The sequence below is a fragment of the Syngnathus scovelli genome, chromosome 4 (genome assembly GCF_024217435.2).
Source record: "Syngnathus scovelli strain Florida chromosome 4, RoL_Ssco_1.2, whole genome shotgun sequence".
Classification (NCBI taxonomy): domain Eukaryota; kingdom Metazoa; phylum Chordata; class Actinopteri; order Syngnathiformes; family Syngnathidae; genus Syngnathus; species Syngnathus scovelli.
This window is the reverse complement of record NC_090850.1, coordinates 8,784,931-8,808,275: the sequence shown is the minus strand read 5'-3', so window position 1 is coordinate 8,808,275 and position 23,345 is coordinate 8,784,931. Positions and strand designations below refer to the sequence as shown.

Here is a 23,345-nt window from a genome sequence, read left to right as displayed (position 1 = left end):
AATTATCTTTAATCATGACCTTTTCATGTAGTATGCAGTACATTTCCACATTGGCTGCCTTGAAGTGATTATGTTGAATATGTATTTAGGCTGCTCTTGAGTTGAAATTTTAAATTCAGATTGTTAGGGTTCTTGTAGAGTCATCCCAGATTGAAATCAACCCCCTGGCTTCTGAGGCACAAGGGTCCACAAGTATTTCAATGAGTCGAAAGGTGCAAAAATAGATTCAAGATAATCCTACTGTGATGATACCTGTTACTGTGGGGCAATCTAAACCTGTCACACTCATTCATTAGTCCACTACATTCATCCTATATTTAAACTCATTGGGGCTGACAAGTTAACACACGAACACAGACTGTGGAAAAGAATGGAACCCATTCACCTCGTTCGTAAACCGCCCTAAAATATCACGTGTTGTCTAAATATGAAGACAACAGCAGTGATGCCCCCCCACCCTGTTTTATTTTATGTTGTTATATTTACATTGTTATATTGGGTTTCTTATTTGTTCCAGCAAGAAAGGTCCATGGTATGAAAAAGACTATACATTAAAAATGTCCTAATGTCAATGTTCTTGGTTCAGTTTCAGCTTTTACCAAGAAGCCAAAGACACAGGAAGCAGAAGAAGGGTCCTCCGTGGTCTTTGAAGCAGAAACCGAGAAGTCTGATGTTAAAGTTAGATGGCAGTGCAACACAAAGGATCTTGCCAGCAGCAATAAATACGAGATCGCAGCCAATGGAAACAAGCATTCCCTCACGATAAAAGCCGTTACCCAGGAAGATGTCAATACCTATGCTGTGATTGCAGGGAGTTCAAAGATCAAGTTTGATCTGAAAGTACCATCTAAGAAAGGTAGGAAACTTTGGCGGTGGTCTCTGTAAAGCAGTAAAAATCACCCTGAAAGTCAAATGAAAGGTTCATTTACTCTATTTGCCTTCTGTTTGAATCACATTTTACTCATTATTTGAAACCGATAAATATCATCAGAGATTTCTTTTTTATAAGATATTCTATAAACCCTGTTGACCCCAGACCCTCGTTTGCTTGTCTATAAGAACCACTTTCCTTACAGTCTTTCTGTAATTGGTCGTTGTCGAGAAGCAAGCAGAAGGCAAGTGCATTTTCCCCCAAATTTGGGAGCTAAAGATTTAAACATGGATTAGTTTTACACGGCTAAAATTTTTATTTGAAATGGTATTGTTTTGGTTATGAACATGCTACATTTTGGCATGCGTAAAATACAGAAATTAAAATACCCCCCTTTAAATAAATACATGAGCAATGCTTGTCTGTTGCTTGGATCAGATAAGGTGGAAACAACTTTCAAAGACGTCCACAGTTGTGTGTTGTAACACTCATGTGCAGTGACATTGACCTTTCACTGGCACATTATTTGGTCATGAGTAAGCAGTACTTCACTGGCTCTTAGGATAGGCCTGAGAGACGGCTGATAGCACACGGAAAAACAGTCACCCAACCAAGGATGATAACATATAAGGCCAAAGTGAAACATAACTGATGAAGAATGTTTTCAGTACCAAGAGAGAGTGTATCTACCCATGTGGTTTAAATTTTGATTACGTTTTTTACTCAAATGAGAATGACAGAGGAATAAATTCATCATAGTCCTTACAATACATATTCGGTTGGTTTTGCCATATGAACACCTTCAAGTGATGCTATCGAACATAATCAAAATCAGCGTCAAACATTGAGTGACAGTGTGATAATTAAATACTGTATATGAGTTGTCTGAAATGCAATGATGTGCAAGATCCAGCAGGTGTCCGTACCGAGCAACAGAGTGACCTACGTAGTAGCAAAACTGTTTGCCCAACGTATCGACGCTTCATGAGGCCTCGTCTACTTATTACTAACACAGAGCATTTGAAAAGACATGGTTAAAAAATATATATTTTTACCTTTGAAAATGTCTTCCTACTTTGCTCATTATGATTGTAAAACGTTGGGTGCAAGTGTATGCGCAGACTTCCTTATTCTGGTTTTCATGACGGCCACACACATGAAATGTGCTGACATTTTGCCCCCACTGAGGGTCGTGCAACTCAAGGCTGTCGTGCTTTGGTGGGATCTAAATTCCTTTTTGCACAATTTTCCCAACCCTCTCTTTTTACAAGACTTCCATCATTCTTTCTTAAATGAAATGTAAGCGGCTTTGAGTACTAAGAAAAGCACGATAGAAAACCGATCTATTATTATTTTCAATATTATCTAACAGTCATTGCAACACAATCAATTCCTCTATTTTAGCAGCAGTATTTGGACTCAGGGATAGAAAGGACACAGAATATACAACAGTACAAACCAATATTCCTCAACAGGTGGTATAAACAGTCACAACAAAGATTAGGGCTGGTTGCAGCATTAGTAGACCACCCAAAGAAAAAGCACGGCGAGGGAATAAATGTTCTGACGTGTGTATTGTTTTATTGCATCCCATCAAACTGTTTGTATCTTATTTTGCCAGAAGAGGGTCAAAGAAAAGAAGTACCTGAAATAGAATGAAGTGGCCAGTAAGTCTGCAATGTGTCTGATATGCGCTCGTTTCTATGGTAACACCAACACAGAAACTCCAGCTGAGGCTCCTGTTACTCCATCGGAAGAGTCGAGTGTAACACAAGAGCAGCAGAACGCTACACCTGTGGCCGCACCAAAAGAAGATGAGGCCACTGCCCCAACACATGATGCCCCTCCATCAGAGGGTGAGTCAACAGTACCACTCCTGGTTAAAGTGTTTCCAGATTTTTCTGAAAATATGTGCTTGGTGGCGAGACATGGTTGATTACAATTATATTACAATTATATTATAATTATATTGTGAAATTTGTACATATTGATTGATGCTATTTTGATGATGAGAGCTATTTTAAAGATACATAGTATACGTTTATGGCGGAACTTGAGTAGTTGTCATTTGTCTTTCCACTGTAAGTTTGAGCATCACATTTATTGACAATCAATTCATTCTCATTCTAGTCAATGAATAACTATCTGACTATTGTCTATCACTGGATTATGTACTATAGATGGACAGCCTCCAGACACCAGACAGGACCTCACTGGCCTCTTCACAGAGAAACCCAAAAGTGGAGAGGTGACTGTCGGTGAGCATTTTGTGACTCAAATGTTTAATCGCTAATGGTTCTATCTAAGAAGGATCACTACTGTGGTCTCCATATAACTCAAAACTGTGGGAGTGCATATGTACACAAATGTAATGTAGTGATAAAGTTCTGATCCAAAATATTAAAATACAGTGAGAATACATCAAGAATTTTCCCTTTGTCATATTTTGAATGGGCAACACATCATATCCTATTATGATCAAGTACATACCGTATTTTCTGGACTATAAGACGCGCCGGACTATAAGGCGCACCTTCAATGAATGGCCCATTTTAAAACTTTGTCCTTATACAGTATAAGGCGCACCGGACTATAAGGTGCACCATTAATGCATCATGTTAGATTTTTAAAAATACAAAATAATGATCCATAGTCTTTTTGATTCATGATTCATAGTCTTCAGCGGGCCACTTATGATTGATTTCATGACACAATGCTTCGGGCCAGTTTAAATTTAGGAATTTGGTCCATATATAAGGCTCACCAGTCTATAAGGTGCACTGTCGGCTTTTGAGAACATTTTAGGTTTTTAGGTGCGCCTTATAGTCCGGAAAATACGGTACTTGTACAGTTCCTGGAATGGGGGTTCTCAATACATGGATGGATGGATGGATGGATGGATGGATGGATGGATGGATGGATGGATGGATGGATGGATGGATGGATGGAGATAGATGAATAGATAGATAGATAGATAGATAGATAGATAGATAGATAGATAGATAGATAGATAGATAGATAGATAGATAGATAGATAGATAGATAGATAGATAGATAGATAGATATCGATCCTACCTGTCTAGTATATATATATTCTGCTCCCCGTTTTAGGTGGAAACATCACATTTGTGGCTAAAGTCAATGCTGAATCGCTGCTGAAGAAACCAACCATCAAATGGTTTAAAGGGAAGTGGATGGACCTGGCCAGTAAATCTGGAAAACACCTGCAGCTGAAGGAGTTCTATGACCGTAACACCAAAGTAGACTAACTCACACTGTTCACTTTTTTTGATAAGGCACATTTTATTCATATTTTTTAAAAGTAAAAGCTGATGAAAATATAGCAGTCAGAACTGCAAATACTAAATGTCTTTATGCTTACGCTGTTTCGTACATGAAGGACCAGAAAAGAATGCTTACCATAGTTCTGAATCAACCCTCAAACAGGTTTATACATTTGAGATGCACATCATGGAAGCCAAGGCTAACTTTGCAGGAGCTTACAGATGTGAAGTTTTGTCCAGAGACAAGTTTGACAGTTGTAATTTCCAACTCACTGTACATGGTAAGTGAATCCAAATTGTTAAATTTTATTATTTATTTTCTCCTTGCGTTTTTTTTTTTTAAATTATCAATCACATACCCCCCACACACAATTTTGGTGATGAACTATATTTTACTTTCCTTTTCTACATACCAGAGGCTTGTGCTACCGAAGGTTTTGACATAAGAGCAGCTTTTCGACGCACGTAAGTTGCCTTACTTTTTAAGTTAACGCCTTTCCGTTGGAATTATTCTGTGTGGTGTTTGTATGCCCTTGCTGTTCAAGCCTGGGATTTGTTACCTCTCGTATCCTGACAACATTCTTCAACATTCTAAAGATGATTGAGCACTAGTTGATATGTTTATGTGACTCCTCCATTTATATTTTACATTTACTAGTGATGGGAAAATGAAGCTTCATATTTGCTTCATGAACCAGTTGCTGGATTTTTGTTTTTACTCCTCCAGATGACACTCTTGATTTAAGCTTTCCACCCAATGCCAAAATATTTAACTGCTTCATGAAGCAAATTTGAAGATTTATTTCCCTATCACTAACATTTAGCATTCCCAAACTGAGAGCGTTTCCTCCTTGACCCCTGATTATGTCCCATTACGTCCCAATACAACATATTTTGGCAGTCTGGTTAATATCTTTGCATCATACCTCTATGCCAGAACACATAGTACTACAACCTATGTGATAGCAATCACAGGACAAACCGGACAATTATTATGTGTGGAATAACTGTGGAAATACTAACCTATTAGGAGTGACGCCGCAATGAAGAGAAGTGGAACATCAACAAGGTAGTATAGGTTTAATGTTGCATCCATTGAGGCACAATGTCACACTTTACGGAGTGCTCTATGGAAGAGAAACAAGGGCCAACATTGAAGAACTTCTTCAACAAAGTGGTCACTTTCTTTTCTCCTTTCAAATGAAACAGAAGCAGCATTGTGAATCGTGCAATGTCAAAACTGCTAAATTTCGACGGAACTCAGAAGTTGTGAGAGCTCACTGAGAAGGTAGAGGGCGACCATTGCACTCCAAATCATAATATTTAGTCATTAAAACACAAGCATTGCAGTGAAAAGAAATGGTGAGGAAAGAAGACAATTGTCTAGACCACAGGTGTCAAACTCAAGGCCCGGGGGCCAGATACGGCCCGCCACATCATTTTATGTGGCCTGCAAAGACAAATTGTGCATCAAATTTATGTCAATGCTAAAATTACAAATTGTTTTCGCTTTTAAAAAATAGCGATATTGCTAGCAATTTTTATTATCATTCATATTTTTTTGAAATATTTAAACAGTTTTTATTAGTCTCTGTTTTGAAAACTAGTTATTCATCTAGTTACCAGTTTGTTGTGCAGTCTACACTATATATAATATGAGACATCCACACATATTTGGATTTCAACGGCCTTCCGAAGGAAAACTATGACTATGATGCGGCCCGCAACAAAAATAAGTTTGACAGCCCTGGTCTAGACTATTAAAATAAAATAATGCAATTTTATGGAGCAATTGTGAAAAAATTTATTGTTTGTGATTAGCAAGTCAGTGCATCTGATAGTGCTTAGGCCAGCAGAGAAGGCCTTGCTGGCTCGGCCATCCACCATTGTATTACACTTTATTACGAGACAAGCTCTCGTTGATCTGCTTCTGGGTCTCAGTCAAAAACAGCAGTGACAGCTGCACAAACAGCGGTCCAACAGAGTGAGCTTTAACAGGAGCTTTGGCCCTACTGAAAGTGCTGGATGTGTTAAGGCACATGGGCTTTTCAGTATCCGAGTTCCTTCACTGGTTTAGCACATAGAGGAAGCACAGTTAAGGAGTGTTGTAACCGCACCGCACAAACCAGGCACTCACCTTTTAGAAAGGAGGCATGCACAATACTGGTTCTTCTTGTTTTATCTTTCATGCTCCTTATTTAAGTGCAGGAGTGCTCTGTTGGATGCATCATGAGGCTTCTCGTTGCAGAAAAGAATGTTTGCCTTTGGTCCAACATGAGAATATCAACTCATGGACTCCAAAAAGAAGTGACCGCAACTTTTACTTTTGAGTTTAAGACTGAGTCCAGGGCTCTTTTTTTTGGAGACAGCCATCTGAGGCGGCGGCGTAAATGCCAGTATGTGCTGATTTGCGTACAAGCACGTGGCTCACTGCGCGTTTTCCAATTTGGTAGACATGTCTGCACTAAGACAAACATTCCGGTGCAGCAAAGGAGTGTCCCTGGAGACATATCTGATGAAGTGACATATTAGTGGCAGAAAGTTTAGCTAAATTTATGCCTGCTATCACCATATCCATATATTGGTGCAAGGTAGATTGTTGGCCTAACATGATTTTGGTAGATACACTCGTATGCAAAAGTTTGGGCACCCCTGATCATTTTCATGAGTTTCCTTTATAAATTATTGGTTGTTCGGATAAGCAATTTCATTTTAATATATCATATAGCCGACAAACACAGTGATATTTGAGAAGTGAAATGAAGCTTATAGGCTTTACAGAAAGTGTGCAATCATTACTTGAAGTAGGTAGGTGCATATATTTGGGCACCCCAACAGAAAAATCCTCCTTTTGCAGAAATAACAGCTTCTAAACACTTCCTATAGTTTCCAATGAGAGTCTGGATTCTGGTTGAAGGTATTTTGATTTAATGCAGGCTGTCCATGCTCGGAAAACATCAAACCTGACTGAACTGGAGATATTTTGTCAAGAAGAATGGTCAAAAATACCTTCAACCAGAATCCAGATTCTCATTGGAAGCTATAAGAAGTGTTCAAAGGCTGTTATTTCTGCAAAAGGAGGATCTACTAAATATTGATGTCATTTTTCTGTTGGGGTCCCAAATTTATGCACCTGCCTACTTTTGTTTCGGTAATGATAGCACACTTTCTGTAAATCCTTTAAACTTCATTTCACCTCTCATTGTTTTTCTCTGCTATATAATATATTTAACTGAAATTGCTGATCCGAACAACCAATGATTTATAAAGGAAAATCTTGAAAATGATCAGGGGTGCCCGAACTTTCGCATACGACTGTACATCCAGCATGGTGAAGGGTTTGTATTGTATTTCATACATATCCTGTATGAATGTGACTTAAATGTGTTGCTGTGACTCACATGTGTGCAGTAGCACTGAAGGAAAAGAAGACTCGGGAGAACTGGACTTCAGCACATTGTTAAAGAAGAGGTAAGAGTTGAAAATATTCATAAAGACAGTTATGAGATTACATATTCTTCTTTTAATGAATGCTATTTTCTCTGTCATTCTGGACCATTTTACATCTAAAGAGAGTAAGCAACATCGTTGCCATGCCAAAATCACACTGTCAGCATCCAAAAATAATTTGCCATGCAGCTGCATGCAATGCATGAACTCACTGATTAACAAGGCTGATCGATGGTTGACATCACTCACCTCTTCATCTCACTGTTAAGGCCATTTTAGTTGCGTGACCCAACGCATTCCACCACTGTAACAATTTATTCCCCTTGACGTTCTCAATAACCACACCAATGCTTGCACGAGTCACTCTGACGTTCGAATCTAATAGCCACTAATACTAATAAAATACTCATGTTTTTTTTCTTTTGGTTCATTTGATTGTTACATTTTAGGATCCTTTCTTTTTTTCTGAAATGCTGATTAATTCTGTTTAAATTGTTTTTGACATGCTGTGTTTTAACCTATCTGGTTTGTTTTGCTGCTTGGGCTCTACCTCTGAATCAGCAGCAGTTTCTTAAAAAATCGGTAAGGAACTGCTGGCACAATGAGTGTCAGGAAAATGTATTTTTGCTTGACAGGACATACAATACATTTTAAAATTTAATTATGAAAAATTGTAAATAAAAAAAGCATAATAATTGACTGGGTAGAAATGCCTTATTTTTAAATAGTATTTTTTTTGTTATTTTGTACATTTGGCAATATTTTCCAAGGCTAGAGCTATTCATACCCTTTGCTCTCATTATTATATTATATTATATTATATTATATTATATTATATTATATTACAGTATATTATATTATATTATATTATATTATATTATATTATATTATATTGATGATGATGACGATGATTATTATTATTATTATTATTATTAACAATAAAGTAAAGTAAAAGTAGCTTGCACAGATGTGCTTTCCAAGCTATCCCGGCTTCCTCCCACATTCCAAAAACTCGCATGGTAGATTAATTGAAGACTCATAGTGCTTTCCTGGGAAAATGAGCATGAATGCTTGTTTGTCTCCATGCCTTGTGATTGACTGGCTGTCAGTCCTGGGTGTAAGTATGTTGGGTTAGACTCAATTTTAACTGCTTCCTGTGTGGAGTTTGCATGTTATCCCTGTGCCTGTGTGGCTTTCCTCCAGTTTCCTCCCACATTCCAAAAGCATGCATGGTAGACTGATTGAGCACACCAAATTGTCCGTAGGTGTGAGTGCGGAAGGTTGTTGGTCTCTTTCTGCCCTTCAATTGACAATCAGTTCAGGGTTAGGGCGTACTCCCCAAAGTCAGCTGGGATAGGCTCCAGTACGCCCGTGAGCCTCATGAGAAGAAACAGTTCAGAAAATGGATGGATAATATTAATAACCTGCATTTAGTCATATTTATTTATCAACAGTTAGTTTCAGCAACAGGTGGAATCTTTTTAAATGGCAGCTATAAATTACAACGCATGGTAAAATCCGCGTTGCGCAAGCTCTCATGGGTCAAAATTAAATGCAACAAAAAACAATATGCTCGAAAGAAAGTCAAAAATCGTCAAAAATACATGAGGGACATATTTCCTGTTGAGCAGTGTTATTTATTTATTTATTTGTTTGTTTGTTTGTTTGTTTGTTTTCTAATTCACTGAAGGATGCACATTTTCCAAAGGTTATTCTGTCCTGTTAAAAATAAGATTGGCACAACAGGATTTCTTCATGTACTCGTGTGGAATGTGTATTGAAAATGATTTTCCTTTCTCAGAGCCGTGCAGATGAGCACAGAGCCTGATGTGGATATTTGGGATATTCTCAGCCATGCTCCTGCCTCGGAATATGAAAAAATTGCTTTTCAGCATGGCATCACTGATTTGAGGGGCATGCTCAAAAGACTAAAGAAGATGAAGAAGGAGGAGAAAAAAAGTGCAGGTTGGTGCAAGGTCAACATGAAACTGTACTTCAAATGGTCCAATCTAACAAAAGGCAACATGTCTGTATGCAGCTTTCCTGAAGAAGCTAGATCCTGCCTACCAAGTGACAAAGGGACATAAAATAAAATTAGCAGTTGAGGTAGCTAATCCAGATGTTGATGTCAAATGGCTGAAGAACGGACAAGAAATACATCTAACTGGAAGGTGTGAATGTGTAAACATTTCATCAATGCAACATCATTTTTGGAAAATTGATTAACTCTTGTATGTGAATTTCTCTCTATGATTGTCATTCTTCCACATCACCAGCAAGTAAGTATGGTAGACTATTGTATATTTAATCTAGCGTACTACATTGTTGGGGAATAAAACGGTTGCTATTTGTACAGGTACATTTTTGAGAGTGTGGGAAACATGCGCTACCTCACCATCAACCACTGCTCATTGGCTGACGATGCGGCCTACTGCTGTGTAGTGGGAGAGGAGAAATGCACCACAGAGCTTTTTGTTAAAGGTCCGTGTGTATTTGATGGTCTATTAAGCGTGCTTGATTTTGAGGGTAGATTCACGAGGGTTCTAAACATTTTGACCTGTTTGCTCCAGAGCCTCCTGTTGTGATTGTGAAGAACCTGGAGGATCAGATGGTCATGAAGGGTGAACGAGTGGAGTTACAGTGTGAGGTCTCGGAGGAGGGCGCAAATGTGAAATGGTTTGACTTACTTTTCATTCAAAATTTTTTTCTCTAATGTGTTTATGCATCCAATACACATGGGCAATTTAATAGTGAGGGGGAAAATATTAGAAACAGGTATGAGTCCTTTAAGTTCGATACAGGAGGAAACTACTGTACAATAATATAATTCATTTTTAAGTGAATTGCACTACTTAGAGGGCAGACCCCAAGGTATAAAAAATCCCAATTAAATCTAAATCAAATTTCACATTTGTATTCATAATCGTCTTTATATTGATCAAAGAGGAAACCAAGCATAATTGTTTTAATGAAAAGTTGCAGCACAAAATGTATCAATTCAAACTCCATAATATCTTATCTTTCTAAAGATATTTTTATGGAACTCGTTTGTGTGTATGCTGAATGATAACAAAATACTACATTCACTTCAATCCAATCCAAAAAGTCAAAGTCAAAGTCAGCTTTATTGTCAATTCCTTCACATGTCAAGACACACAAAGAGATCGAAGTTACGTTTCCCACTATCCCACGGTGACAAGACAGAGTTCATAATGCACATACAAGTAAACAAGAAGGGAACATCAATGAATAAATAAGAGTGATAGCACGCCAGCCGCTCCAGATGCACAGCAGAGTCCGGAATGATGACAGTCAACCAGGCCACAGTGTAATGCTGATGGAGGCACTGCATATCCAACAGGGAGAAGGACGGTGTGGAACTAACTCGAGATGAATCATTCAAGTATCGCTTCAAGAAAGATGGCTGCAAGCATATTCTGATCATAAATGAGGCCACAAAAGAAGACTGCGGCCATTACAAGGTCAAAACTAATGGCGGCGAGTCTGTGGCTGAGCTCATGGTGCAGGGTGAGTGTTATTTGCATATTAATCTGTGACAATACATCGTCGTAGAATATATATGGCTTCGTTTGGAATCACCTTGGTTGCCTTTCACAGTATTAAAAATGACTTTCAGAATAAAGTCTTATTTAAAGGTTTTCAAACGTTCCTGTATCGACGAATAACTCGACTTATAAAAACCAGAGAAACACGTCATCTTCACTACATAGTTCATCCATGTACAGAATCTTCTTTTTTTTTTCTTTTTTTTTTTTTTATGACAAAATCCAATGTCACTTTGAATTGACTGCTTTTAAAGACTCTTTCTTGAACATTACCCTAACTGTGTTGCAAGTGTCCCTAACATTTTTTTTACTAACCCAATTAGATTAACCCAATTTATTCAGTCTTGATTTACTGGTGGAATGAATAACATTTCCATTGCATATGAACCTCCCAAGTGATGCCTTAGGGCTTGACTGACATCTTCATTGTTTATAGTGTTATTGAGCTTTTGACAATTACTTGTCTTTAGGCTTCCTCTCAGAGTGGCAATAAAAGTTAGATGTTCAGCCAACAATTTTTATCAGAAGTGCACCGCAGAATTTTCATGTTGCAGAGTGTTTCCGCTTCCATTTCACTTGGCAAACCAAACTTAATTACTGAGGAGTTTGTCGACATTTTTTCTTGTTTTTTGGCGATGTTGCATCTCCAGTCTTCATCTACTCTGTGTGTGCAAGCATTCTGTGTTTCTTACTGGTCACAGTTGTACTGGCTGGTCTCATACAATTTTGCTCAAAAATCCAGAGTATGCCCTATCCAAGGCCAAGTAAAAATTCATTGGCTTGCAAAAAGAAACCAAAACCCTTAAAAAGTGGTCTTGAGGCCCTAACAGCCCTTGAGAACTACAGCAGTAGTGAACCTTTAAAGAAAAATCACATACACAAGTTGTCCTGTTCCATTATATCTATCATTCTGTTCTTAGGGAAGAGGGAATTTAGAGAGAGGGGTAAATAAATGGATTGGATCAAATAAATTTATGACATTTCGGAAAATACCTTTTCAAATGCACCCCTTAAAATGAAACAGTACAACCACATGATTAACAGTTTTTATTTTCAGGTGTATTATTATTATTATTATTATTATCATTATTATCATTATTATTATTATTATTAGTAGTAGTAGTAGTAGAGGTAGTAGTAGTAGTAGTAGTAGTAGTAGTTGCTGTTGTTGTATTAATGTTCAAGATAAAGCCTGATTTTTTTTCTTTTAGTATTAGCAAGATAACAAAAAGGTCACAGTTGCGTAATAAAGCAAAGTACTGTAAATTGAATCTCCAAAGAATATTCCTGTCTTGTGTACAACAATAACAAGATAAATACAATTAAAGCCAATTCCAAAGTCTCACGATTAACACTAATTGACAAAGACAAAAATGAAGGACATTTTCACTATGATTGTTATTGTTTTTGTTAGTTTTATGAATGTAAAGTGTAATTTTACTGAGTATTCAAAAAACATTATTTTATATAATTTCTGCAAATATATATATATTTTTTCTATGTTTATTTAGGGTATTTCAGTGTTTTTTCTCAACAACCTTGCTCCATTAGTTTGAAGTGTGTGGAAACTCAATTAGGTGCTCACCTTAAAGATCTAGCGCATCTTAATTTTTGTGGAGGGGGGGGGGGGGGGGGGAGTCGAGTTTTCTGTGTTTGTAAATTTGGTAGACTGCACTGCTTCACGTTCCATGGACTGAAGGCGTCACACGCCTGACATACTTGTGACAGAACATAGACTTAGACTAGACACTAGTGGGGTATGCGATTTTGTTGAATTTGAGCCAGGCACAGACAGATACGCAAATTTATTGCATTGCCTTTTATTGTGGTTGTCTCGTTTGTTTCCAACTTGCTGAAGGCTCTCAGGCTCTCTATTATGTTCATACATAGGGTGGGTTTTTTGACTGTGCAGAGAAAGAGCTGGAAGTCTACCAGAGCATCGCTGACCTCACAGTGAAGGCGAAGGATCAGGCGGTATTCAAGTGTGAGGTGTCGGATGAGAATGTGAGAGGAACTTGGTACAAGAATGGAGTGGAAGTCAAGTCAGATGCCAGAATAAACATCACACATATTGGCAGGTAACGTTACTACCGTTCATGTATCGTTTGCCAAATGTATTGCCAGGAGGGCTCAACATTTGACCCATTCAGGATTCACAAATTGACAATTGACAATGTCAAACCTGAGGATGAGGCAGACTACACATTTGAACCAGATGGCTACGCTTTCAACCTCTCAGCAAAACTCAATTTCATGGGTACGATTGATCCCTTTTATTTGGTTGAAACTGCTAATCTGTCACAACTAATTAACCCCCAGAATCTTCTATGTTCTATCACTAGCTCATATGATATGTTTTGTCCTTTTCCAGAGGTGAAGATTGACTTTGTGCCACGCCAAGGTAATTATATTAACCTATTTGCACTAGCTAATGGGATATACAATATTTTTATTACCATTATTACCATAACAAAATGATGAGACACTTCTCAGTGTCATTAACTTCCACTCCACATCACTGAAAAATATATTCATGAACATTGTTGAACTATCGAATTAATCCCTTTTGCCCAGTTCTAAATTGATTTTCACTTAGGAATGAAATAATAGCCTTTATTTTGGACTTAGCAGAAATGATCCACCTTATTCCTGAGGTCTGTCCTGTAGGAACAAATGTGGGAGGAACTGCTGATAAGAGACTTCTGGTCAAATGCTCTCATTGGTTACAATGATTTCACTTCACGGAGCGGTGTATTTGAGTGATTCTCTACACCCCCTTTTCCAAGCGATCATTGAATTGGGAGCTTATTGCGCCACTGTCGATTTTACTAACAAGCAGAAGAAGTTGAATCTGGGACAAGAACATTACTGGCTGTCCCAGACAAGGAAGGAATTTTTTACATTTCTCTCATCTGAAACGACAGAGTTCGGAATATAGTTAGACACGACTGTAACTTGTCATCGCTGGCAATTTTTTTTTGTTTTTTGTTTTTGTTAAACTGGAAGTGCCTCCCACATTTCACGCTAAGGATCATGGGCGATGGGAATAAAACGGATATTGATGTTAGTACGGACAATGGGCCTCAATCAGGAGCCCCACCCCCCTGTCAGACTCGCAACACTTCAGTCATCTCCATTTCTTGCATGAGCTTACTGTCTGGTACAATGTGTAACTTTTTGTGTTCATAAGACCCTCCTAAGATCCACCTGGACTGTAGAGGCCACACAGCTGAGTCTACCATCGTAGTGGTGACTGGCAATAAACTTCGCCTGGATGTCCCTATCACTGGAGACCCTGCTCCCACTGTTGTTTGGACCAAAGGAGGGAAGGTAATCGTATCCATTGGTCATCATCTGCTCCAAATACACCAAATCCTGTTTCCATAATGTAGGTCATCACTGAGGGAGATGGCCGAGTCCATGTGGAAACCACCAAAGGCCATTGTATTTTCACTATTGAAGGGGCTGAGAGACAGGATGAAGGAATCTATTCAGTTGTGGTTCGTAACCCTGCTGGGGAAGATACTGCTGATATCAATGTGAAGGTTGTTGGTAAGAACATGAGCAAGCACCGTTCAACATTGCAAACATCAATGGGAGGAGTCAGATCAGAAATTCTGATTGGACTTTTGCCAGTTACTGAATATTACAGATGTAAAAATGCCTTTTTTTTTCCATTAGATGTTCCAGATCCTCCTCAAGCTCCCAAAATTCTCAGCGTGGGAGAAGACTCCTGTGTTGTCCAGTGGGATCCTCCTCTATTTGATGGAGGACAGCCGGTTATTGGTAAAGAAAGAAGAATGAAATGCCTATATTAAAATCTGCTAAAAATGACAGGCCTTATTAAAACAGTGATCAGGAATGGATCCCAAATCAAAACAAGATGCTCTTTGTATTACTAAGGATACGTATTGGAGCGAAAGAAAAAGAAGAGCTATCGGTGGATGAGATTGAACTTTGACCCATACACTGAAACAACCTACGAGGCAAAAAGGATGATTGAAGGAGTGGAATATGAAATGCGAGTCTACGCTGTCAATGGCATTGGCATGTCTCGTCACAGTCCGGCTTCACAACCTTTTGTGCCTGTTGGTGAGTCAAAAAGATTGGATGCTGATTTATTTAAGGGTGTGTGCATGTACAAAACTGAACCTGTCAATTAGATGCTGACAAATGAGAAAACTGTGGAAAAAAATTAATTTTAAGTATAAGCTCGGACTATCATAGGTGTAGTTTACATTTAAACTCTGCAGTTTAAATGCTCGGTTATGCTATTATAAACTCATAATGATACTTCCTTTTGAATTCCATGTTAGCAAGACATTCCCAAAAAGCTAAGAATGTTTTTTTATTATTATTAATTTTAACACCATTTGGGAAGTGAGAACATAAATTGTAGAAGCTTTGTAGGTGGAATTCTTTCCCATTCTTCATTGATGTACAACTTCAGTTGCTCAACAGTACAGACCGTTAAATATATATTATGTATTTACGATAGACCGAAAAGGATTTGCAAGTCGTTGTAAAGTTTTAGTCTGTCATTTCCGCAGTGTGACCGCGTTTACTGTGTGTGTGATTTATAGTTTTTTAATTAAGCAGAATCAGTGTTACCTTCATATGGTTATCTATGTCATGAAGTGAATGGAGCTGGGCGACCAAATGCAGCTTGGACCAGGGTTTATTGAACGAACTCAAAAGACCGACTATAGATGCTCGACGCGGGATGAGAATAACTGAACAGAAAGACGAAACAAGACGAGAACAGACAAGCAACTAGAGAAACAAGAAGACGTGAGACGCAAACAATCCGACAGGGGAGTGAGGGGCAGACAGGACTTAAATACAAGACAGCTAACGAGAGGCAGGTGACGGTGATCACACTGATCAGGGCACAGGAGGGGAGGGGCAAGCACACAGACACACAAACCGAAATTACGACAACATTAAAACATGGACACGAACTGTGACAGATCTTGACAAGCTATGTATATATGGGAGGTTGTCCATCTATCTACCATCTATCTACCATCTACCTATCATCCATCTACCATCTATCTACCTATCATCTACCTATCATCTACCTATCATCTACCTACCTACCTACCTACCTACCTACCTACCTACCTACCTACCTACCTACCTACCTACCTACCTACCTACCTACCTACCTACCTACCTACCTACCTACCTACTGTCTATCTGTCTATATATCTTCCCATAATTCCCAACATTAATTTCTCAACTATATCCTGTTGTGATTTAAACCTTTCTATTGTTGACTTCATCGCTTTATGCTGCCGTGGTATATAATAGGCAAGATAGCAAATGGAAGAGTAGCTGTTAGGAGGTCATGGATTATTTCCAAACACATCTCACTGGCAGTAAACTACTCATTAGGATGTACTCTCCATTGATTAATTCACTCTAATATGATCACTGTAATATTCAAACTGGCTATAGAGCCCTTCAAGCTGCCCTATGTGCCCCTTTCAGCCCCGACAAGTGAGCCCATTGGACTGTGCGTGGACGACATTAGTGACACCTCCATCACACTCAAGTGGCGAGCGCCTGAAAGGATCGGCTCAGCTGACCTGGAGGGCTATGGGGTCGAGTACTGCAAAGAGGGCAGTAAGTGCTGGAGCTAAACCGACTGTCTTTTCAACAAGGGTGTTTGTGTTGGTGCTGTTCAGCAGTTGTATTTTACAGGGGTACTGTATTCAATGTGGAAAGAAAGCTCGTAGAAGAATCTGTGTTCATTTTGGGTGAGTGTCAATATTGTGTTTTCTGAGTACAGCAGATGAGTGGATACCAGCCATTCAGGGTTTGACCGAGAGGACCTCACTGACAATCAGAGAGCTTACTACAGGAGACAAGCTGCAGTTTCGTGTGCGGGCATACAACATGGCCGGCCCAAGTGCAGCCGCCATCCTAGCTCAGCCCGTTACCATCAGAGAGATCATGCGTGAGTGAAGACTTCCCTGGGAAAGAAATCATGGAAAATGAAAATGCTGTGTTCTAATCATGATTTGTGATTCATGTGTATTTCTTGAATAGAACGGCCTAAAATTTGGCTTCCTCGAAATCTCCGTCAGACTCTGATCAAGAAAGTTGGAGACACTGTCAACCTTGTGATTCCATTTCAGGTGCAATAGGCTTGATTCATGCATACTGTAACTTGTGTGCTACTTTCTGTTACGTTTGATCTTTTGAGGTGATAAAGAAAATTAAAAGCAGCACATAAAGAGATGTGTGCAGGTCATCGATGATGTTTTTTTTCACATCACGCAGGGTAAACCCAGGCCTAAGGTTACATGGAGTAAAGATGGGCAGCCGCTAAACTCTGCACACGTCAGCATAAGAAATAGTGACACCGACACGATCCTATTCATCCGCAAGTCTGAAAGGAATCACTCGGGGCAGTATGATCTCCACGTGCAGATAGAGAACGTGGAAGACAAGGCCAAGGTCATGCTGCAAATAGTTGGTGAGCAATACCACCAGATAGAGTCCAAGACTTTACGGTCCAGAGTATAATAACATCTTCAACATGTTTGACATTTTATTTGTAGATGTCCCAGGACCTCCTGAGGCCCTGAAGGTTTTGGATGTCTGGGGCTTCAATGTCGCCCTCGACTGGAAGGCTCCTAGAGACGATGGAAACTGCGAAATAGCTGGTTACTGCATTCAGAAAGCTGACAAAAAGACCATGGTTAGTATTGCGTAAGGTCAAGTCAAGGGCATCATTCATGATGTGGCTACATGGCAAAAAATAGATAAAATTTTCAACAATATCATTCTACATCATTCCCTATCTTTAAATATCATTACATATCATTAAAAGCCGTTCCACGATTCCGCCATTCAGAATTGCACCATTCACACGTGATTTATCCAGAAATTGCAGTTGGTTCAGCTGTAAAGATAGCCTAACTAAATTACCGTTTTTCCGGACTATAAGGCGCACCTAAAAACCTAAAATGTTCTCAAAAGCCAACAGTGTGCCTTATAGTCTGGTGCGCCTTATATATGGACCAAATTCCTAAATTTAAACTGGCCCGAAGCATTGTGTCATGAAATCAATCATAAGTGGCTCGCTCAAGACTATGAATCATGAATCAAAAAGACTACGGATCATTATTTTGTGATTATAAAGTAATTTGTTGTGTCTGAAGTTAAAATAAAAAAGATAAAATGGAGAACGATTTGATTTGGATTAAAAATCTGACATGATGCATTAATGGTGCGCCTTATAGCCCGGTGCACCTTATATAAGGACAACGTTTTAAAATGGGCCATTCATTGAAGGTGCGCATTATAGTCCGGGGTGCCTTATAGTCCAGAAAATACGGTATATATTGTACACAATTATCAAACTGTTTGAGCACTCTTAATGAAATAATGTATTTTCTTCAACAACTTTGAAGGAATGGTTCACAGTTTTCGATCAGTACCGCAGAACCAGCTGTGTTGTTTCCGACCTCATCATGGGTAATGAATATGTCTTTCGAGTCTTTGCCATCAACATGGTGGGTCATAGCCCAGATGCCTGCAACACAAAAGACAGCATCTACATCCAGAAAACCGGTAGGTTGGACCATAAAGATCCAAGGACACTGAGTTATTGCTTTGATTGAGATCATCACCATGTAAAAGAGACTGTGCCAAAATGTAACCTGCACTAAACGCAAACTAATTCTGTAGGGATAGAGTGGAAGCCTGCCACCTACAAGGATCTTGACTTCTCACAGGCTCCTAAGTTCACGCATCCATTAGTGAACCGTTCGGTCATAGCAGGGTACAATGCCACTCTTAGCTGCTCCGTCAGCGGCATCCCCAAGGTCAGTGAGTTGCACTGCCCTAAGGAGATTTATGGATTTCATTGTGAATGAGCCAATGGTTTAACAATAATAATAAATTGATTTCATTGTGTTGCTGTTGGCAGAAAAGGCAAAATGAAATTTAAAAAAAAAAAGAAAAAACAAATTGGGGTTGCAACATGGATTTAGTGATTTATGCTAAAGCAAGATTATTAGTGATCAGATTAACATTTTAAATTGGGAATTTGTAAAATCTCATGCGTGCATAAATGGGAAAGTCCATTGCTTGCATACAGTTTGTCTGCTGCAACGTTTGTGTCTGCTGCATTGAATCCACACACTGACTGATAAAAGTCGTCCGCCACAAATAAATGTTCTTATCTTTAGACCCTCACGACCATTAGTAGTAGTAGCAGCCTAGTTGCAACACCAAACTCCACCCTTGAATCAGCATTGTAACAAAAAGCCCACTGTATACATACAGTAGAACAACTTCATTGTGTTTTAATATTTTATCTTTTATGTATTTTGACTAAAGAATATCAGAGACCTTTTTAAACACATGGGAACTTTGAATTGTGAAATAATGCATAATAAGACATAGTAATGGAAATATATTCTGATATGTTTTCTTGTTGTTAGCCAAAAGTGACCTGGTACAAAAACAAGATGGACATCACAAATGAAGCCAAATACAGGATGCTCAGTAAGCACGGAGTGCTGACCTTGGAAATTCGAAAGCCTTGTCCATTCGATGGAGGGGTGTACATGTGCAAAGCAGTCAATGCTAGCGGGGAAGACATTGCGGAGTGTAAGCTGGAGGTTCGCCGTAAGTATACAGATGAAAACCCTTTCAGTGACAATTTATTAGCCTTTTTCATTTGTTGTTCTTAAGACATTTAAAAACTTTTAGCGATTCACTCTAGGCAATAATACTAGTGAAGCATTACAGAGTAGAATTTTATGTCCCAGTTTTTAACTAGTGGTCAGTTTTGCTTCACTAGTAACTTCCTCTTACCAGTGAATAAAGAGCGTACCGATACTGTACATGGACCGTAAGATGGATATCACGGATAATGTATAAATGCTCATATTGCCATTCTCATTGATATACATAAACACGTACTGTATTTTCCAGACTATGAGTTGCTCCGGAGTACAAGTCACACCAGACATAAAATGCATAATAAAGACGAAAAAGACACATATAAGTTGCACTGGAGTACAAGTCGCATTTTAGGGGGAAATTTATTTGATAAAATCCAACACCAAGAACAGACATGCCATCTTGAAAGACAATTTAAAATAAAAATAGAATAGAGGCAACAACAGATTACATTGATTGTACGGTATGCTAAAATTAGATGACACAAACAACCAACTGAGAACGTGCCTAGTATGTTGACAAAACATATTACGTTATTTAAATAACAATAGAATAAATAACATGCTAACAGGTTTACCAAACCATCCGTGTCACTTCAAATCACTCAATCCAATGAAATCTTCATTCTCTGTCAACTTTAAACAACTACGCTAACTCCGGAAGTAGAAGATGCAGCGCTTCCTCTTCTACGTCGCTTACATCAGACTCATCGTCAGTTGCAGTTCCAATTATTCCACAGGCCAGAGCGCCCTCTTGCGGTTTAGTGTGAAAATAACATGCAAAATGATATTATGTGTTAATAATTTCACACATAAATTGTTCCTGAGCATAAATTGCACCCCTGGCCAAACTATGAAAAAAACGGCAACTTATAGTCCAGAAAATACGGTACATAGTAAATAGGTCTATGACTATAATCTATTAAACATAATTGTACTCACACCATCATCTATAAGCAAGGGGAAGCCGATTCTTCTTCTAGCTCTTATTGGGAGGGATTATTTAACGGCTGCTTTACAAGGCCAGCCTTTTTATGCATGTACCGTAATTTCCGGACTATAAGCCGCGACTTTTTTCCAAAATTTTGAACCCTGCGGCTTATAGTCAGGTGCGGCTTATATACGATTTTTTTCATGATTTTTGTGATGACTTGATCACTTTTATACACTCGCAAAAAGGCTGTGGACCACTGTTGTGCGGTATCTTGAAGAACAAAACAACAACAAAAATACTATTTTGAAACACTACTATGGCCGCTGCTTATTCTGGCTGTGTTGCTTGTGACTATTATGAGCTTTAGTAGGAATACACGCTAGGTGACCTGCGTCAAAAGGCTCTAAACCCTTTTTCATTCTTCTGACATTGTCCTCACCAAAAACAAGTTGTAATGAATGTGAACTTTTAATGCATTTTATTCAGAAGGTTACTTTGAACCCTGAGGCTTAAATGGCGGCGCGGTATATTTATGGATTTTTACGGCTTTCTGTGTACTGTCTTTCTTTGTAAAAAAACTCATGTGCACGTGCGGCTTATAGTCCGGTGCGGCTTATGTAAGAAAAAAACTAAAATATCCCTGAATTTTAGCTGGTGCGGCTTATAGTCGGGTGCGGCTTATAGTCCAGAAATTACGGTACGTATGTATATATTTATTTATATTATTGTTATTTCCAAGAATCTATGTTTTAATATTGATATCCTCGATTAGAGGCGGCTCGGTGGCGCACTGGGTAGCACGTCCGCCTCACAGTTAGGAGGGTGCGGGTTCGATTCCACCTCCGGCCCTCCCTGTAAGGAGTTTGCATGTTCTCCCCGAGCCCGCGTAGGTTTTCTCCGGGCACTCCGGTTTCCTCCCACATCCCAAAAACATGCTTGGTAGGCCGATTGATCACTCCAAATTGTCCCTAGGTGTGAGTGCGCGTGCGAATGGTTGTTTGTCTCTGTGTGCCCTGCGATTGGCTGGCAACCGGTTCAGGGTGTCCCCCGCCTACTGCCCGATGACGGCTGGGATAGGCTCTAGCACGCCCGCGACCCCCGTGGGGACTAAGCGGTTCAGAAAATGGATGGATGGATGGATCCTCGATTAGGACTAATATTATGTTACCACTTCTGTGATTTGACATCTAGAGTGTTAATAGCTGTGTATTTTATTTGCCTTCCTTGCAGCTCAAATTGGAAAAGAAGAAAAGAAGTAAGATGGCACAGTTCATTGTTTGCCAAACTAGCCTCACTGAGTGGTCACCTTTTTTGGACATGTGAAGCTTTCCACCTTGGTTGCAATTTCCTTTGCAATCAACTCACACCCATGTAGTATATCCCAAAGATGTACAGTACATGTCAAACTATATAACAATAAAAGTATTTTTTGTCTGTCAATCACACATTTCCCCCTTGCACGTTACTGAGCTGTCTTGTTGCTATTTGTCGTGATTTATAGAAAGTGCAAGAAGTGTGCTGTTAATTTTCAGACATGCACAGGAAGGGATATTTGAGTTGCTGTTGGCTCAGGTTTTATTGCAGCATAGCTTCGCTAAAGCCAAAAGGTATGAGGCATGTGTCTCATGTGTACACCAATGGGACATAGTATGTGTGTGTGTCTAAAATAGCTGACATGTCTTTTAAACCGCAGAGCACATGTGTGAGAGAAAGTGTAAACACATGGTGGTATGTGTCTAACAGAGAGGGGTTGTGCTGTCCTAATGAGTCTTACGACACATTTCTTCATAACCATTTCCTGCATTCTTAAAATTATGGTGCAAAACATGACAAATGGCAACACTACTTCTCTTTATAGTCTTGCCTTGGCAAGGACTTCACAACTGAATGACTGTATCTGCCTCTTAAATACATGTTTAAACTTGATTTGATGAGTTCTGCAAGCAGCTGTTAACTTTGATAGGCTAAACGGAGCTGATGGTTTTAAAGAAATATTTAACTTGATGACACAAATAAAAGCAATTCATCGTTTTTTACTGATACATGATAACTTGGTTAAAAAAAAGACAAATCCTCTGCAATCCAAATAAAATCACATTAAAAGTTGCATTTAACTGTAGCTTTGGATTCCGCTATGTGAAGCACTTTGGAGCTATTTGCCCTGATCGGTTAAAAATAGTAGCCTATAGTGTTCTTAAAAAAAAAAAAAAACATCAGCATACGAGAACCAACACCACAACCATGCGTGTGTTGAAGAGGAACTATTGGTCATACGGATTCTGATACTTGTCTACAGTAGTTGCTATTATTTCATCTGTTCAAAGTTTCATACTGCTTTTACCATCACTTAACTCTGTCCAAGTTGTATATGGAATAATACCCAGGCGATGCACATGCTTTTCGATAGACAATACAATTGACTTAACAACATCAAACTACATACTGTATCATGTTTTGAATAGCCATAAAATAAATTGTCTTTATGAAACTCTTCAATTTCAATGTCACAGGCTCTAACTTGCTAAAAGTACCTCACGC

At 38.9% G+C, this 23,345-nt stretch overlaps 1 protein-coding gene across 1 annotated transcript in view; it reads left to right on the top strand.

The window, feature by feature from the left end:
- mybpc3 (myosin binding protein C3) overlaps positions 1-22,847 on the top strand; it is a 35,802-nt gene extending 12,955 nt beyond the window's left edge. The window contains exons 2-30 of the mRNA XM_068650359.1: positions 587-856; positions 2,593-2,727; positions 3,052-3,129; positions 3,983-4,131; positions 4,319-4,436; positions 4,572-4,620; positions 5,186-5,224; positions 7,567-7,626; positions 9,407-9,570; positions 9,644-9,776; positions 9,962-10,086; positions 10,176-10,281; positions 10,967-11,133; positions 13,084-13,249; positions 13,322-13,428; positions 13,543-13,572; positions 14,362-14,501; positions 14,564-14,723; positions 14,853-14,957; positions 15,075-15,263; positions 16,665-16,799; positions 16,966-17,133; positions 17,226-17,314; positions 17,460-17,655; positions 17,741-17,880; positions 18,596-18,755; positions 18,873-19,009; positions 19,631-19,817; positions 22,038-22,847. Of these exons, the coding sequence (XP_068506460.1) occupies positions 587-856; positions 2,593-2,727; positions 3,052-3,129; positions 3,983-4,131; positions 4,319-4,436; positions 4,572-4,620; positions 5,186-5,224; positions 7,567-7,626; positions 9,407-9,570; positions 9,644-9,776; positions 9,962-10,086; positions 10,176-10,281; positions 10,967-11,133; positions 13,084-13,249; positions 13,322-13,428; positions 13,543-13,572; positions 14,362-14,501; positions 14,564-14,723; positions 14,853-14,957; positions 15,075-15,263; positions 16,665-16,799; positions 16,966-17,133; positions 17,226-17,314; positions 17,460-17,655; positions 17,741-17,880; positions 18,596-18,755; positions 18,873-19,009; positions 19,631-19,817; positions 22,038-22,066 (3,731 nt within the window). The 3' untranslated portion in view covers positions 22,067-22,847. The remainder of the gene's footprint in view (positions 1-586; positions 857-2,592; positions 2,728-3,051; positions 3,130-3,982; positions 4,132-4,318; positions 4,437-4,571; positions 4,621-5,185; positions 5,225-7,566; positions 7,627-9,406; positions 9,571-9,643; positions 9,777-9,961; positions 10,087-10,175; positions 10,282-10,966; positions 11,134-13,083; positions 13,250-13,321; positions 13,429-13,542; positions 13,573-14,361; positions 14,502-14,563; positions 14,724-14,852; positions 14,958-15,074; positions 15,264-16,664; positions 16,800-16,965; positions 17,134-17,225; positions 17,315-17,459; positions 17,656-17,740; positions 17,881-18,595; positions 18,756-18,872; positions 19,010-19,630; positions 19,818-22,037) is intronic.
- Positions 22,848-23,345: the final 498 nt, after the last annotated feature.